The sequence below is a fragment of the Paroedura picta genome, chromosome 6 (assembly GCF_049243985.1).
Source record: "Paroedura picta isolate Pp20150507F chromosome 6, Ppicta_v3.0, whole genome shotgun sequence".
Lineage (NCBI taxonomy): Eukaryota > Metazoa > Chordata > Lepidosauria > Squamata > Gekkonidae > Paroedura > Paroedura picta.
The window spans coordinates 27,347,222-27,365,478 of NC_135374.1; the positions used below are offsets into that span (position 1 = coordinate 27,347,222).

The window sequence follows — 18,257 nt, forward strand, 5'->3', positions numbered from 1 at the left end:
GGAAAAATTTCCCCTCAGGATTTGCTGACCTGAGAAACAGCAGTTCAGTAAAGGTAGCCGACCCCAGCACTGTGCCTACCAGAACCACCAGTCTGTCAGCTGTAAAAAGCCCAGGACCAAAATTAGAAACTAAGAGGATATACAGCTATCGACATAAGAATCCCCATTACTCCACATACACAAAACAAAAACCCACTTTCCCAGTTCCCTTCCAACACCACTCAGTGGATGGTATGTAGTCAAATAAAACTTCAAGTAACAACAAATTTATTTTAAGTTTATTCGTATTTTTGTATTGGTAAGAAAGCTCAGCTGGATTTCAGTAAATTAGCTGCTTCACCAGTGGATTTATTTCTGATCATACCCCAACATTTGGCATCTGTGAAAGCTCTCAATGAACTCACATCAAGCTAAAGCAGGGGTATGGCAAATGACAGTTCCCATATTAATAGCAACTCATTTATATATATATTAGCTGTAGAACACAGTAAATATTTAAACCTTATGTAACGTACCACAGGTCAGACACAGGACAGCAGTTTTCACCTGTATTAAAGAGGCCTCTCAGCAGACTGAGAAGTGATCTGGGTCAAACCCGAAGCACAGAGATTAAAGCTTTTTATGCTAAGCATACCATTCTCTCTAGCACACTTTAAAGCCCAAAAACCCATTTCCCATATTTGGCAGGATGAGGCCAGTTTACAAAGGGAGTTAGGGCTGCCCATCAAACTAGGAGAGAACTGTCAACGTCACAGAAGCCCAGGATTTCACAGTTTGGTTAACTTCCTGGAACACTAACTGGAGAAACAACAATAAATAAATCTTTGGTTTGTTACAAGTGTCGAGGACTAAGTCTGCATTTAACAGAAACTATCTGAAAAGCCTATGCTATTTCTACAGGTGCTTATTAGTCCAGCCACTGGGGTTTGTGTAAACCAGAAGAGTGCATACAGTGTGATCAGACTTCATCTCAGCAACCATTTATATTATTAATTATTCCAGATACCTTTTTGCCTATAAATAAGGTTACAAAAATAGTCCCACTAGACACAGGTCTGAACCCTGAGCGCCTTTCTCTTGTGGAAGCTTAGTGATAATGCAATGTATTTTTCCATTTCTTATAGAAATATATTGAGATGGTACCCGAAACATCCATTCCAGAAGAGATTCCTTTGAAAAAGTGCTGTGGGAATTAGTCTGGAAGTATTAGAGTTAGAAAAATAAATGAGAACATCTGTTAATAGTTCATTTCTTTTAAATAAATTACACCACACTTTTAAGGCTTCAGGAAATTCAACTGCAAGGGTCATCATTGTCCATCTTTTTTCTTCTGCTTTTCTAGAATTTTGTATTCATCCAGCACTGCATGGCCCGCCTCCTTTGCAGTTTTCTTCACTATGGCTTTGATACCAATATTGTCGATGTTAAAAGCCGTCACACCCACGTTGATGGCAGAATTCACTGCGTTGTCTGTCGCACGGCCAGCATCCTCCCCATACCTTTGTAATATAAATAAGGGTCATGTCAGTGGAGAGGTCAGCCTTTCTATACTGCTACGGGGAACGGCACAGACACCCATTCCCAATGGCCTGCTCAATGTGCATTCTGTAGAAACCTGGAAAAGGTGATTAAGACTGAAAGGTGAAATTCAAGCCAATCTTCCCAAAGCAAGAAGGTCTGAGTGGCACAGAAAAATGACAACTCAAAAATCCAACTTTAATTTCACAGGGCTGCTAATCTGTGTCAAAGGAAATGAGCTCCCCTCTTCAGAACTTGTTTTGGGTTTGTTCTTTGGGGGTAGCAGTACCGTAAACAAATGCTTATATCACACTGTGATTAAGATTTATGCTGCTTCTGAAATGGCTCTGTAGAGCTGAATCTCACTTAATTTTTGACAGTGAAGGATGAGCATTCCAGCGCTACTCCTTGGTATACTGGAGAGAGTGTTTTAAATGTTGGGATCCATCACAGACCACTGAAATTCCAGTTATGTACACTACACTAAGACAGAACTACTCAGTCATACTAGAAATTCAGATATCCTAAAATCCTAAAATAAGCAAAATCAGTTCTGCAGAATGCCAGGTTTGACTTGGTTAGTTAAATCCTGAAATTCACTATATGTTTAATATTTTCTGAATGTTAATAGCACAGAAGTTATGAAGCTCTTGTTTGCTGACCTTGCAGGCTGATCCCCTGCAGTTTAAAGCCAAAATACTAAATGATTTCCTGTAGAGGCCGCTTACTATTGCTGGTAATCAAGGGTTCTAACCCAGAGTCTGCTGTGGTCTATACTCACTTCAGAAAATATACTGAAGCAAGTGGGAAATGCCTTGAATGGCCTGATGACAGAGCAGCAGCCTTATCATTAATATTAATTTGCCAATCACAGCAAGTCAATCATTGGCTGGATAGGAAACAGCAAAACACTTTCAATTTGTTTAGTGTCATGTCATAATAAGCCATTAACACCAATACCAGGAAGCAGAAATGCCGGCAATGCCTGATTCATGCATTGCCAAATGTAAGAGTATTCACACCATCTCGAAAATAGTTCTTGTACTCAACAATATCATAGAGCCATTGCTAGATTACATTTTGAATTTATAACCATTCTCCTGTACATGCTTTATGGGTTAAGCATTACTCTTGTCTAATTTCTCAACCCATGTTAATATCCTAAATTTAGCATTAAATTCTGAATTGGCTCTTCCAGGTTTAAACCAAATTAGAGTACAAGCCATTTTTTATCACCATATTTCTGGTTCAGACATTTCTATCATATAGCTAGTATGGACATGTGATAAAGTTAAACAAAAAAGCTGTCCAGCATCAACAGGAATATTGAGTAAATCTGAATTTTGTAATCTGTTATGCTGGTGGGAAAGTAAATTTCTAAATATGCACGAGCGAGAAAACAAGGTGTGTCTCTTGTATGAAACAGACTTCTGATGTAGCCTTCTCTTGAGGTGTCCTACCTAAAAACCTGCCAGATGAAATTGAGGCAGGATTTCCTACAAGCAGGAGGCAGGATTCTGTAAGTACAAGAGATGGGGTGAACCCTCAAAGTTATCTGAATACAGGTTAGTAGTATATAACTGCAAGTTACTTATTGCTTTCCACTCTTAGTGGCCACTGAAAGCTGATCTCCATTTTTCCTATTTTTAAATCTAAAAATAAAAACAAAAATTAACATACATTTTAGAAACAGAGGTCCCCTTCAGCTTTTCCAGTGAGAAATACTACCACTTACTGAGATGCACCATTATCCTCGTATGAAATAACCACAGGTGAATTAGCAGAAGAATTACAGTAGGAAACGGCCAATGTATCTTCGATAGATCCAGGTTTATAAACCAAGCAAAGCACGTTCAAAATGACAGCCTTCACTTTCCAAAATTCCCCTTTTTCACCCATGTCCACTGAAAACACTATAAACCTTACTAAAGCCTCTTCTACAATCAACCTTGCACCATTCCTATGTTACTTCCACTTGTAAGAAATACATGTAACACAATTACTGCTGCCTCCTTACCATTGCGGGGGGGGGGGGGAGGTTAAACCTGAACTTATACACAATCAGTAATATCCGAGCAGTAGTTGTGAACTATTGGTAGTAATCTATAGAACTGTCAGTCTCCAGGTAGCAAATAGAGATCTGCAAGTGGGATTCTATGGCATTATAACCAGCTAAGACCCCTCCCCAAACCCCTCCTTCCCCAGGCACCATGAATTTCCCAACTCAGAGCTGGAGCAACCCTAGACATATACAGAGGTGTCTCTTCACTCAGCTCGTCCCTTGAAAGGAAGGGGACCTGTTTTGAACTAGTTTATACCTCAGAGCAAACAAATAAATGAAAATATAGGGGATGTTTGATTGGGACTGGGAGTACCATTAGCCACTTCATCAGACTGGCTCTCCTTAAGAGTGTCAGACTAGGACCTGAGAGTCTCAGGTCCAAATCCTCCCCACCCACCTGCCATGGAAGCCTGCTGAATGACTTTGGCCTGGGCACATATTCTCAGCCTAACCTACCTTACAGGGTTGTTGCATGGACAGAATGAAGAAGAGACTAAGCTGCTTTCGGTCCCTTATAGGGGAGATAGGTAAGACTCTAAATGAAGTCCACAAATATGTCATGGCTGGTGCTTGTTCGCTAGCATGGCTCTCCTGTGTAGTGGATGAAGAAGAAGAGTCGGTTCTTATATGCCACTTTTCTCAACCCAAAGGAGTCTCAAAGCGGCTTACAGTCGCCTAAGCAGCTTACAGTCGCCTTCCCTTTCCTCTCCCCACAACAGATACCCTGTGAGGTAGGAGAGGCTGAGAGAGCCCTGATACCACTGCTCAGTCAGAACAGCTTTATCAGTACTGTGGTGAGCCCAAGGCCACCCAGCTGGCTGCATGTGGGGGAGCAGGGAATCAAACTCAGCTCACCAGATTAGAAGTCAGTGCTGCTAACCACTACACCAAGCTGGCTCCTAACCCCCACACAAGCCATAACAGTGACAACTCTGGGTATTTAGAAATAGCAGTCATAATCCCATGAAAAGAGAGGAAGAGATAACCGTAGCAGAAGTGGTGCTGAACTCTTCCCACGTCTCTGCTAGCACTTTTTGCCCAGTCCAGTTCACTCCTAGCCTTGGATCCGGGCTGGTATTCATGCATGACCAAAGCCAATTGCACAGCAGACAGACAAAAGGTGGGCTTACTTGTGCTTGACAGTCTGAACCGTCTCCTGAGATACACTTTTAGCAATGCACTTTGCTGCACCTTCCAGCCCAAGCCAGATCGTGGAAAACCCTGCAAACAAAATCACCTTATTGGAAATGAAGTTTTTTTTTTTGGGGGGGGGGGGACAGGACTCCCAGAACACAACAAAACCACAAAAGAGTTATTTTTGTGTTACCTTGAACTCCGCTTGCAGCTACCACTAGAGCTCCATCGAAAGTAGACTTCCCATCTTTGTCTTTCTTAAGGGCATCTGGAACCAGTTTGCTTCCATGCTTCTTGACGTGAGGGGCTAACTCTTTTCCAACACAACTTGCAATAGAACACACGCTTTCCACTAAAACAGAAAGTAACTGGCATTTACACAAGATGGTTTTGTTAAATAACCGAGATCTGCCTAAGCCCAGCACACAACGAAATGTTCATCGCTCATCCCCTCAATCATGTTCCATGGGGGAGGGAGCTGCTGTGAAATGGCAGAAGTATTTGCACCGGTTCCTACAGAAGCCCAGATCATGAAGGATGATAACCCAGTTTCTAAATAGAAACCCAACAGATCATGTTCTCAACAGGTCCATTTTTTAAGGTACCCCAAAGTCCCCTATCTGGGATATTTAAGACTTAGCAGAGACCCCCTTCTCTTCCATCACATTAGGTCCTCTACTGCGAACACCTAATATTTGATAGGGCAGGAGAAATGGGTTAGCTATTCCAATCACATCTTTAGCACTAAGAACAAAGGACTCTAACAATAAACAGCCAAATAGCTTGGATGCAATTTGCTACCTATCATATCCACCCATCTGCAAAGAATGCTTTCAAGGCAGACAATCTGTATCCCTACTTTGTTTTGTTTTTAAGGCTGAAAAAACAGAGAAAAACAAGTTTCAATGGAAGATACTAAAAGATATTAGGGTTTACAACTATGGAATCCAACTCCAGAGCTTGCCAGAGTGACCAGCTAGGTTCTCCCAATATAGGTACAAGCAGCAGTTTCCTTGTTTAGTCCCTGCCAGTCAGAAACACATACAAAAAAAAAAGACATCTATAGAGTGAGCCAAGTCCTTTTTACCTTTAGATGCCCACTTCTTACCTAAGAACTGGCTAACTTTGACTGCCCCTCCCGTAGCACGCTTTGCTACTTGAAGCCCCTTGGATACAGTGGGGTTGACTTGCAAAGGTTTCTCCTCTGGCTGCATGTGCTCTCGCAGTTTAGATGCTCCTGCATGGATGGCTTTCCCAGTATATTCGGCTCCTTTTCCCAGACCCCAGCTCACCCAGGAGGCTCCTAGAGGACACCAAAGAATGAATGAACTCAAGTGAGGCAGCAGCAAAGTCAAGAAATTGTTCCCTGAAAAACATTTGCTCAGACACACTGTTCTTTGGGGTGGGGGGAGAGACATACTTTTTCTTCCCTTTCCTTTCAGTGAAACATAATTCCCTTTCCTGCAAGCAGATCTGGGAAAGTCATGATAGGAAACCTTCCATTGCTTTCAGGAGTAGAGTTACAGCTTTTCCTCCCACTGAAAGGCATCCTCCTTCTTCCAGTTGGTGCCACCCATGAACAAGGCACTGCCACCTTCCCTAGAAGGTCTGGCTCCTGGGTGACCTTAGGCCAGCTTAGGTAAAGGTAAAGGTATCCCCTGTGCAAGCACCGAGTCATGTCTGACCCTTGGGGTGACGCCCTCTAGTGTCATCATGGCTGACTCAATATGGGGTGGTTTTCCAGTGCCTTCCCCAGTCATCACTGTTTACCCCCCAGCAAGCTGGGTACTCATTTTACCAACCTCAGAAGGATGGAAGGCTGAGTCAACCTTGAGCCGGCTGCTGGGATCGAACTTCCAGCCTCATAGGCAGAGCTTTCAGACTGCATATCTGCTGCCTTACCACTCTGCGCCACAAGAGGCTCTTAGACCAGCTTAACCAACCTCAAAAGGATGTGGAAAGAACACGCGTGCACATTGGTGTGTGTGCACAGAAATGCTGGTCTAAACTCTTTGGGGAAAGGAATTCATGAAAATATAATAATAAATGAGCCCTGCAGTTGCACCTGGTGCTAGTTGGCAGGGCATGATCTCTCTCCCAAACATTCTGAGCTAGAAGTGCCCACACTGCATAACAGCACTTTATCATCACCTGACCAAGCCAGTGTTGTGCATGCATTACTTTTTTGTCTACAGAAAGGCTGATACCGTAGCCACCAAGAGCTCTGCTTAACAGCATGCTGGAACAAAGGCTACTTGTGCTTGGAAAGGATCGGAGTGCCCACGTGGTTGTATGGGGTAGTCTCAAAAGCTAATCTAAAACAGAAAAAATGTCGAATTCCAGACTCTATGGCTTCAGATGGGGTGTGTATACGTGCATGTGTGTTTGTGTGTCTTATCTCTTTTGATCTTTTCCCATGAAAAACGTTCTCTATACGCAGTAAACAAGCACAACTGGAGAGACTGGTACATTTATTACAGCAGCGTGGTTTTATGTGGGTGGATATTGCCGAAATAAGCCTCCTAACCCACAGCCTGAAAAGTCAGAGGCCAGAACCACCACCGCAGCTTACGTAATGTGTAGATGGATCCTAAGCTTGTGTTGCATTTAATATGTCAATTAATTATTAAAATTCACATCTCCCCCCACTGTCTTCCTACTCTAAGTCACATTGACCAAAAAGAATAACACAGAACACTCCATTGTTCCCAGAGGCAGCAGCAAGCTGCTCAAGAATGGTTTCCACTCTCTTTCTAAACAGCTCAACAAGCTCGGTGATTTTCAGTGCAAGTAAACAAGTGTCAGAAATAAGAAATAGGCAATCACCAAGTATAGTGCTGAACCGCCCATTCATAAAATACATTTTTCATTTACTACCCAATGCAACAAACGAAATACCAACGTGGTTTCCATAGAAAAGGGGGGGGGGGGGAAATCAGAGGATCCAAAGTAAATTTCTGCTGAGACAAAGGCTGAGGCTCCCTTACACTTGCAGACCCATTGCTCCCTCCCTCCCAGGGCTCCACTATTCCATAGTAGCAGCATTCCAGGGAGCATTTTGAACTGCTGTGTTCCACAGACTAAAACCTTTCCATTAGCAGAGATCTTCTGTGGGATCCAGCACTGCACATCTCAGAGAACACAGACTATGAAGAGCTTTTAAATATGCTACTCTGCAATCTTCTGTTCTAGAGGTGGGAAGAACCAGAAACTGATTAAGGGCAACCATTTCAGGATGCTGAACGAGGGTACCTGTTAAGATCCCCTGGGCGACTTTCTCACTCCAGTCAGGTATTGCTCTTGCGCCCTCTTCAGGCTCTGGCGGAATATGCACGATCTGGCGGAGGTTAATCACGTCGCTGGAAGCCTCAGCTGGCTAAAGGAGGACACAGCCCAGAAAGCAACAAGATCAAAAGCCAAGGAAAAATAAGCAACGTGGGCAGAGTCAAGTTCTCCTACAGATATTGGCACTATGACCATCAGGTTTCCCCCTTTTGTCCCCACCTATAGAAAACCAAACTCATTGACACCACTTGACAGTGAAGGAAAGTGAAATGATTTGAAGACATTTTTCAGCTGTGGCTCCAGCCCTTTGTCCCATCCCCAATCCTTATCCCCCTGGTAGCCCCATTTAAAGGGGAGGCGGGACTTGTCATGATCCATACGTAGTTTTGATTGCTGCTATCCATGTTTTAATGCAGGGGTAGTCAAACTGCGGCCCTCCAGATGTCCATGGACTACAATTCCCAGGAGCCCCCTGCCAGCGAATGCTGGCAGGGGGCTCCTGGGAATTGTAGTTCATGGACATCTGGAGGGCCGCAGTTTGACTACCCCTGTTTTAATGGTTATGGTGCCAGTACAAACGGGCTTTTGTAAGGACCACTTTCACGTCACAGTTTGTGCCTTCCTCCTAAGTTTTAAAAAGCAGCTTTCTGAGACGTTGGAAAGAAAGAGTGTTATTAACCAAAGGGACTGACAATCAGCAACTGCTGTTTCTTAGTCAGCAATGGCTAACTGTCAGGACCTGAATGGGACAGCTTCCCCGGATATATTTGTTTCAGTGCACGGTTCTAACCTGGTTACTGTGCTCTCACCGCTAATCAAAAGGAAGAATGGAGTGTAGGAAAACTCACCTACACATACAGTTGTGCCCACTTCTTCAAGCCAGTGTGGTGCAAAAGTCACATAGCTGGTTGAGGACTGAGGCAACATGGATTCAAGTCTCTACCCACCCATGAATCTCACTGGGTGACTTAGGGTCAGCCACTTACTCTAACTTACCTCACAGGATGGATGTGAAGGCAAAACAGAAGAAAGAAAGGGGGTGGCAGGTTACAGTGGATGAGTGATAGGGTTGTGAGTGTCCTGCATAGTGCGGGGGGTAGGACTAGATGACTAGAGATCCCTTCCAACTCTATGATTCTAACAATTCATGCCACCCTGATCTCTATGGAAGGTCGGGCAGAATAAAAGTGTAGCACATATATATTGCAAAGTCTAATAACCTTTGAAGCCTTAAGTCTCTCCTAGTTGAGTTACATGAATTTAACACGCAGAATGCATTCAAGATACGGCTTCCGCAACATACTGCTTAGCAAGATAAACAAAGAGAGAAAGAAAAAACCTATCCCAAGGCTACTAGTGATGTTACTAAAATTATTACAGAATAAAATAAAGGGTTCTTCGTTCTTGTATGTTTATTATCGTGTAGGATCCAACCAGAACAGTTTCTAGATATGTCCCGTTTTCAAATGGAAATTTTCTTCACTGGCTGTACTTTAAATGTAAATATCATGAAAATCCAAATTGGGAAATTCAAGCTCTTGAATAATATAGCCTATATATCGGCCTTTGGCTCTTCAATATGGGGATTCTAGTAAAACCGCCCCACTGGTCTATATTAGCAATATACACAAGCAAATCATGTTTTTGATTACTATTTTGTTGGTCATCATCTGCAATTTTGAGAGTTTGTTGGGGGGGGCTTGCTAGTTGTGGCTATGTCCATTTCAATACATGACAGAGCACAACGACACGTTCAGGCTAGCCTGATCTCAACAGATTTCAGAAGCTAAGGAAGGCTTGTCCCAGTTTAGTGTCTGGACGGGACACCAATAAGGAAGCCTAGGGTTGCTATGCAGAGGCAGGCTATGGCAAGCTACCTCTGTTTGTCTCTTGCCTTGAAACCCATGGGTCACCTGTGACTGGATAACTACTTTTCACCACCACCACCACGGCAATTTGTATGCCTTAAAATTAACATACGTCAAGTCCGTACCACTGCCAGCTTTAAAAGAAAGCCCTAAAGTTTACCTGGACTCTGAGATCAGATCTCTGTTTTAACAGATCCTCAAAAAGCTCTTTGTAAAATCCTGTGCATGACGGTAACCCTAATCCCTCATGGAATCCTGGAACCTGTGACACCATATTAAGGGCATTAATAGATTCACACATTCAAAGGCTCAACAAGGAATTTGTTCCACACTATTATGCAGTAACAGGTTATCAAAAAGTGCAGAAAGTGACTCTTAAGAATGGCATGCAGGTGAATTGATGCATTAAGTGTTTGTTTGACACACCAACAAGTTATTGCAGGCTCAGGCTGTTCATAAGGATATGGCCTATACTAGTAGCTATAACAAATCTTTTCAGGCTAATGTCATTAAAATGACTGGGGATACTTCTTAATTTACAAGCTGTGTTCCCCTCTGACCTACAAATGCAGATTGAAAGAGCCTCTTGTGGCGCAGAGTGGTAAGGCAGCCGTCTGAAAGCTTTGCCCATAAGGCTGGGAGTTCAATCCCAGCAGCCGGCTCAAGGTTGACTCAGCCTTCCATCCTTCCGAGGTCGGTAAAATGAGTACCCAGCTTGCTGGGGGGTAAACGGTAATGACTGGGGAAGGCACTGGCAAACCACCCCGTATTGAGTCTGCCATGAAAACGCTAGAGGGCGTCACCCCAAGGGTCAGACATGACTCGGTGCTTGCACAGGGGATACCTTTACCTTTACCTATAACAAACCTTTTCAGGCCAATGTCATTAAAATGACTGGGGATACTTCTTAATTTACAAGCTGTGTTCCCCTCTGACCTACAAATGCAGATTTTTAGCAGCAAGTTTTCTTCTTAGAAATTTTACTACCTAGATTTCCTATCTACTTGACACAGAATTTTCACTGCTAAGTTAGGGAGGCCAAATTAGGAAGGGGTGGTTTATAAATCTAACAAGAAACAAGAAAACACAAAGATCTTGTAATATTTTTCCCTCTGTAAATACTAATGAGTACCCAGGGATCCCACTATCTCTCAAGTAACCATGTTTAACTTTGAATGATTTTATTTTCCACAGTCATAGGAAATTGATTTTGTCTGTATTGTACCAGCAAGTAACCTGGCTTTTCTATTTCTTCCACCTTTACCTGTAGCAGCATTTCCCTAGTAGTTCTAAGTACAGCTTTATTAGCCCCCACCTTCCTAGCACTAAACACTGAAAATGCATTCTCAGTTAAATTCCTTCCACCTCAACACGAGTCATTTTCTACATTCCTAATGGAAATCTATGCATCGGTGATTTGAAGCTCCAGGAATGCAGGCTATGTAACATCTTGCCAGTGACAACCTGTGTCTCTTTTTCAATACTTGTGTCTTATTTTCAATCATTCTGTCAGACAACGATTAAATGCTGTTATTTACCTGCACTCTAAGGTCAGACATCTGCTTCAGCAGATCTTCAAACAGTTCTCTGACAGCAGCTGGGAGTTCTGAAGACAACACTACTCCCACGTAGGATCCTGACACCTGTGACATCACGTCAGGGAACATGTACACTCCAGTGCTGCAGGAGAGAACAGGCGACTGAGAGCACATCAGAGGATATATCCAGTCACAAACCTGGAAGAGAGATACCCAGAGAAAGACATTTTAAACTGATTGCTGTCATTTTCAATGAGACACACATCAGCATTCATGGATCTTGCCATTTTGGTGATGGACACTGGAGGGTCCGCATACCTGGCTGAGCATAAACAAATTCAGGTGTTGCAAACGGATCTGCCTACCGTGTTTTGATATGTTCTGGTCAAAGGGTCCCACAAGTCACATTTGCAAAGATGTTTTCAGCCTGGTACAAGATATAGCTTTCGTTGTACAAAATAGGGTTTCAAAAGCACTTAATGACAACAAAGTTAAGACACCAGCTTATGAACATGGCTGAATTCCTGGAATCGCTTTTGAGTACTGAAATTAATTGACATTAGTTTCAGAGAGCCTAATCATATGCAGATGGTTACAAGGAACTGCAATGTACCAGTCCTACCATGACCATGTGCATATAATATTGGATTCACCACCTTGAGCAGCCCTTTTCCAGTATTTTTCAATGCACACTGAAAGCTAAATCTTATACCTGATGGCAACAGTGCACAGAAATAGCTGCATAGATTTTACACAGATTCCTAAGCAACTACTGTGTGGTACATTGTCAGTACTTTAAACTGACAATGGAAGAAGTTATAATGCACCGTTTTTTGGGAGGAGGGGAGCTTATAAAGTCTTTGGAACACTAAATCAAAACATTTTTTTCCAAATAGTAATCTGACAATTCGACATCCATTTCAGCTACGTTAGAAGACTTCTGCTGCTGAATCCTTAGATGGTGCACAGAATGCTGGACCACTTTATAAGTTTCACACCAAGTTTGCGGAGGAGACTGGCTAGGCCAGCTGCCCTGCTCTCCTGTCCTGCATAAATTGAATGTGCATATCAGAACAACTGACAAGACCCCCCTCTCCCCCACAAAAAACGGACCATGGAAACCAATTTTCAGGGAAATCCTGAACTTCTCACTGAAGAATCTACAGCAAATGCTGGCAGGGGCTCGTGGGAATTGTAGTCCATGGACATCTGGAGGGCCGCAGTTTGACTACCCCTGCTAGCCCCTACAGCACACTGGCTCCCAAACCAAGTTGTAAGTGCAGCACTTCCTAGGGGTTACCTGAAGAAAAGCAGGGGGGCGATTCTGAGCACGTGCCTCCTCACAGTCCAAGAACTTCACGATCCGCAGGTATCCAGGATACGAGGGAGCGCTGACTTGCCCATCAGGCGTCACGAAGAATATCTGCACCCCGTGTGGAATGAGGATCAGCTCATCTGCATCCACTCCGAAATTTTGAATAGGAGGCGGCTGCAAGTTCTTCCTGTAGAAGTCGTCTCCCACCGATGAGAACTCCCCATAGTCCGTTCCGTAGGACACGGTATAGTGCCCTTCGGTGGCCTCTGGGGTATAAGCAGGGGGCGCCACAAGGGACAGATCTTTTGAAGAGGAAGGACCCATCACAGCAACTTGGCCCCGTCCTCCAGATTCTACAGGTGGCTGCAATGGTGATTTCAACGAACTAGGTGCAAGGGGCCTCGTGGGCTTTTCTTTAGCCGGGATTGATGGGTATAATCTAGGTGCCTCTGCAGAGGCTCCCCCAGCCATAGGACTGGGCTGCGCATTCTCATCTAGCACACTCAGTCGAGCACTAACGTTTTGAAGGGTCTCTCTCATTTTCTGCTGCATTTGCCTGACTTCATCCCACTGGGGGCCTGTGCATGCTGGACCCTGGGAAGGAATGCTGACTCCCTTGAGCAAGTGGTCAATCCCCTGCTTGTAATAATTCTTTGCTTCCTCCTTCTTTCCCAACTCATCAGTGTTCAGGCCTTTATTGACAAACCCAAAAGCCTTCCTGTATTCTTCTCTGATGGCCTTGATGTTGGTGTTTCCTTGCACAGCGGAATTCTGTTCTTGCTCCATTACTGCAAACTGGAACACAGCATGAGTGTAACTGGAGACGTAAAGAAGAAAAGGACACTTGAGTTAGGTGATACCGACTGCTCAGCTGCCCAAAAGTATTTCAACGCAAACACACAGCGATGTTGTAGGGTCGCACATAAGAAACACAGTCTTGAACTGATGACCCAAAGTAGATTTTTGCAAATTCCCTCTCAGGAGAGATATCATTTACACGGGTGTAACATCCCTGACACGTTATACCATACTCTTGAAATGTCCTAAGTTCCCACAACATTGCCGCCCTTTAGCTGAATATCTGAAGAAACCGAGATCTATCTGTGTTGATGAGAAACAGTGGATTAAAGCCAGTGGTCCCCAATCCGCGGGCCGCGGCCCAGTGTCGGGCCACGAAGGCCTTGGCGCCGGACTGCGGCTCCCTCTCCCCACCCCCCCCCCCCGCAGTAAAAAATTTCCCAGGCCACAAGCTTGCGGCCCGGGAAGCTTCTTACTGGGGGAGGGGGGAGAGAGAATCAGGGCCGCGCATGGCGCATGTGCGCAATGCGCGGGCATGCATGCACAGCATGCGCAGGTGGGCAGTTGCCCTGCCGGTCCCCAGCCTCAAAAAGGTTGGGGACCACTGGATTAAAGCTATACTAAGTGTGAAGGACTCCGCAATAATTGTAAAAGTAGCTAAGTCTTTGTTGGCAAGTCTTTCCACTATGCATTCTGCAACTGCAATTGTTAAGTTTTAGTTTTATGCTTTGCTGTTTTATGTCAATAAAGGAACCCTGACTGAATGGATGTATCTAGCAATCTGAAATTACTAGGAAATGGCCCTCTCTGCCCTACAACTTCCCTGAGCAAAGTCAGCCAGCCTATACGGACTGTTTCCATCTTAAGGGGCTCACCCTCCTCCTTATTTCCGTTTCAGGCTTTTTGACAGGCTGCTTTTCTACTGGAAAAAACGGGTGCTTTATATCATCTTTAAACGTCCCGCGGCGCGGGGCACCGTGGACTAAATAAAACAGTAAGGGCTGGTGGGGAGGAGTTAGGGCGGGCTCTGTCCAGGATAAAAACTCGGAGGAGCGAATCAGGAGCCACGAAGCTCTTCCGAGTGGCACTCCAGGGCCAAGTGTCCAATTGGGAGGCGCGAAGCTTGGCCCGTCCCCCGAACGCCGCACCACAGACTCCAGTCCATCCTGCCTGGATGGCCGCCAGGGAGGAATCTCATCCCACTTCCCTGGGCTCGGGGAACATCACTTCCCCGCCGCCCAGCGAATGCCCTTCCCCAACTACGGCCCTTGCTCCTGCCTCGGCCCCTAAATCCGCGCTCGCTGCCCCTGCGGCCCGCCCGCCAACATTGCCGTGCAGCTGAAGAGCCTGGCAACGACCCACCCACCGCACTCCTACTTCGCCGCCAACACGGGGAGCCCGGCGGCGACCCGGCGAAGAAGCAGCCCGCCCTCCAAAATGGCCGTGCAAACAAACACCCCCACCACGAGCCGCCGCCCGCCCTAGAGCCTCCGCACCACAGCAACGCACACCCGAAGACCCCTCCGACGAGCTGGCTGTCGCACTCCAACATCCCGCCCAACACGTCCACACCGCTGGAGGAGCCGCCGAGCCGCCACACGCCCTCCACCTTCCCCGCCGACATACGGAGCCCGGCGACGACCGGCCCCACGAGCCCACGGCCTCCCTTCTTACCACCTGTGGATGTCCACCGCCACCAGAACGACGACGCCGAGCCGCCACCCACCCTCCCAAATGGCGGCTCGCTACAGTAAGCTGCCTGCCCTCACGTCTTCCTCCCTCTGCCTCCGGGGTCTCTCCCAGACTATGCGCCGCTGCCAATGCGGCACATCTGCCAACCCCTCTCCCTTTCTACCCTCTCGCCGGGCCTGCCGCGCCCGCAGCGTACACGCCTGCTTTCACTTACCCCTGCCAGTGCCCCCCCACAACGGCCAGCGCCTGCTAGCGCCCATTGTATTCTAACTACAATGGGCTTTATTCCTAGTTAGTAGAATAAAAAGGTAAAACTGACCCTGGAAAGTATGACTAAAGGCCACAGAGGGGAACTCTTCCAGGCATACTATTTTTCTAAACTATTAATCACATTTTTTGTCCTGCCTTTCCATGGATCCCAGAACCCATGGTTCTCTCTTCCATTTTAGCCACCTGACAACCCCGTGAGGTAGGTTAGGCTGTGAGAAGGTGACTGGGCCAAAGTTACTCAGTGATGCCTGGGATTGAGTGGGGCCCTGATCCCATATTGCCTCTGACCTACACCAGCATTCTAGCCGCCCCCTCCCACGCCTCAAGTGGGAGTTCAGAAGGGCCTTTCAACATGCAGCCTCCCCCCTAAAGTGACAGATCACAAAAGCCTCGCCCCATGAGTCTGTTAAACTGCGCACCATAAACAGTAATCTTAAGAGCTAGTTCTTCTATATCAGGGGTAATCAAACTGCGGCCCTCCAGATGTCCATGGACTACAATTCCCAGGAGCCCCCTGCCAGCGAATGCTGGCAGGGGGCTCCTGGGAATTGTAGTCCATGGGCATCTGGAGGGCCGCAGTTTGACTACCCCTGTTCTATATGATGGTGGTTCCTTAGTTAACATGAAGGGATAAGAGTGCAGATGGAGATGCACATGGCAATGGCAATTGTGCTTGTTCAGCTGTCAAGTACAATCCTAAGCAAACTCCACTTAATTTAGCAGGACACAGGATGTTTGTTGTACGCACAGTGAAAATGCAACCTCATTCTCAGAGCAGGTAAACCGGAAAAAAATGGCAGTGACCCACCAACTTAAGAGAAGCTTAGGAAGTCACCAACGGTAGCGCTTGATAATAGGACAGGAGATTCAAAATCTAAGCTTCTCTGTCAGTGAAAGCCATGGGGAATGCCAGCTTTCAAAACTGGAAGAATGGTTTGGGGAGGGGAAGGCCACCATCCCATTGTAAACTCGTGATGTTCCGGGACAGAGAGCTCTCTGTGCTCTGAAGCAATGGGCATGCAAAGGACTTAGCTGCAAAACCGGGAAACCAGGTCAGCAAGGCACCCGGGAGAGGGGCCTAATCAGGAGCTTATGGTGGATTCTGGCCAATTCCAGGGCTCCAAAGTTCATCCTCTGCTATCTGGCAGGTGCGTTCAGCCAGTTCTAATGCAACCTGAGGTCTTCCTCCCCCGCTATTGACGGGTGGAAAATCTCCTGGGAAAAGACGGCTAACAGGCACAGGGTTCTATTAGGAGACAAGAGCAACAGCGGTCCTGGGTAGCGTCACCATGAAGGCCACGAAGGCGGCAATTTTAGGGCACTGACCCGGGATCAAGTTTGACTGAATTCAGCGGCACTTACTTTAGTGCAAACGCGACCCAAGCGGAGCATAAGGACGCACCCCCAGCAAGTACTCCGGACAAGACAAACAAAACACTCGGGATGGAAGGGATCGGCGAGCAAGGAGCAGCGCACCCATTTCCCAGCAACTACCACTGACGGACGGGCCGCCTGTCACTGGCGCTCCTCCCACCGTTTGGCCGCTGCGTGGTACATCCCCCGGTATCCCGACTCCACCAGCCCATGAAGCGCCGCGGAATATCGCTTAAGCTCCCTCAGAGGTGGCGAAGAAGGTGCTCCTGAGCGTACACAGAGCGCGCTAGCCAGGTCCTCTCCGGGGACGCGGGAGACGCGAAGCCGGACAAGGCCCCAAAGGAAGTTCCCCCGACGCCCCGACCCCTTCCTCCTCCTCCTCCCGCCCAGCCCGGCCCTGCGCAGAGCCCACCGACCTCGCAGCTGCCGCGGCAACCGGAGGCCGACTCTCTCCCCGCTGCTGCCGCCGCCGCTGTGGCTGCCGAGGCCCAGGCGGCGTCACGAGACACACGCAGGCAGGCAGCCGGTCCGCCTCTCGCTCCCCCTCCCGCTCGAAACTTCTGGCTTTTCCTCGCCCCGACCGGTCGCTAGGGGGGGCGCTGCTCTCCCGCCTCCGGCTGCTGGGCAAGGGCCTGTCCTCGCGCCGCCGCCGCCTTTGGAAGCCCGACGGCGCGGCGCTTCTGAGCCGAGAGAACCCCCTGCCTGGAACGGCGGGCGGGCGACAATCCTTCCGGGGGGGAGGGGGACGGGGCTGTTCTTGCGGCGCTCAGGGGCTGGGCGGGCGGATCGCGGTCCCTGGCCTTTAACGCGATTCGAGCACTTAAAGGGAGAGGCAAAGCAAGGGGGTCGCCTTCTGGCTCCGGCGCTCAATCAGGCATGAATTATGGGCCGCGTTTTGATGTGTGGCTTTTATGTTTGTGTGTAGATGCAGATGTCGATGTGTGTGTATACACGCACACACATTTTAGCTCTAGTGTTTTTATATATGGATACATATGGATGCATTTTAGCTCTAGTTTTAATTGTTTTATGGTATTTGGGATTGGGGTGGTTGGGGTTTTTTGTAAGATGTTACTCTATTACGTGTGCTTTAATTTGTTAGCTGCCTTGGTGGCTCTTGGGGTTACCAACAAGCCTGGAAAATAAAAGCCTATCCCTTTAATAATGGGGTTTTGTGTGGAAATAGTCACCTGAAGTTGTCCCAGGAGCAGAGAGAACAACCAGTGAAGCCTCTTGAGGCAAGGGCAGTTTTCTCTCCAGGTTGTGGGTAAACCTACTTATGGGGGGGGGGGCAGGTAGGTAGGGCATACTGAGTGTACTGGTGGCTACTACTTTAGTTGGTTTTTAAAAGGGATAAGCATCAATTTGTAAAGGTAAGGGCCCACAAGACAGGAAGTGGGCCA

General features: G+C 46.9%; 1 protein-coding gene across 4 annotated transcripts; it reads right to left on the minus strand.

Annotated features, from left to right (window-relative positions):
- Positions 1-256: 256 nt before the first annotated feature.
- SPART (spartin) lies at positions 257-17,624 on the minus strand. 4 transcript variants are annotated; one of them, XM_077341871.1, is made up of 10 exons: positions 17,271-17,624; positions 12,706-13,537; positions 11,406-11,603; positions 10,028-10,129; positions 7,967-8,090; positions 5,823-6,017; positions 4,908-5,066; positions 4,711-4,801; positions 3,110-3,170; positions 1,360-1,499 (listed from the first exon to the last, which is right to left on the minus strand). In XM_077341871.1, the coding sequence occupies exons 2-9, from the start codon at positions 13,504-13,506 to the stop codon at positions 3,110-3,112; spliced, it is 1,731 nt and encodes a 576-aa protein (XP_077197986.1). In that variant the 5' UTR covers positions 13,507-13,537; positions 17,271-17,624; the 3' UTR covers positions 1,360-1,499. The 4 variants fall into 4 exon arrangements, with proteins under 4 accessions (XP_077197982.1, XP_077197983.1, XP_077197984.1 ...); XM_077341867.1 differs by lacking the exon at positions 3,110-3,170 and having other exon boundaries at positions 257-1,499; XM_077341868.1 differs by lacking the exons at positions 3,110-3,170; positions 17,271-17,624 and adding an exon at positions 16,843-16,863 and having other exon boundaries at positions 257-1,499.
- Positions 17,625-18,257: the final 633 nt, after the last annotated feature.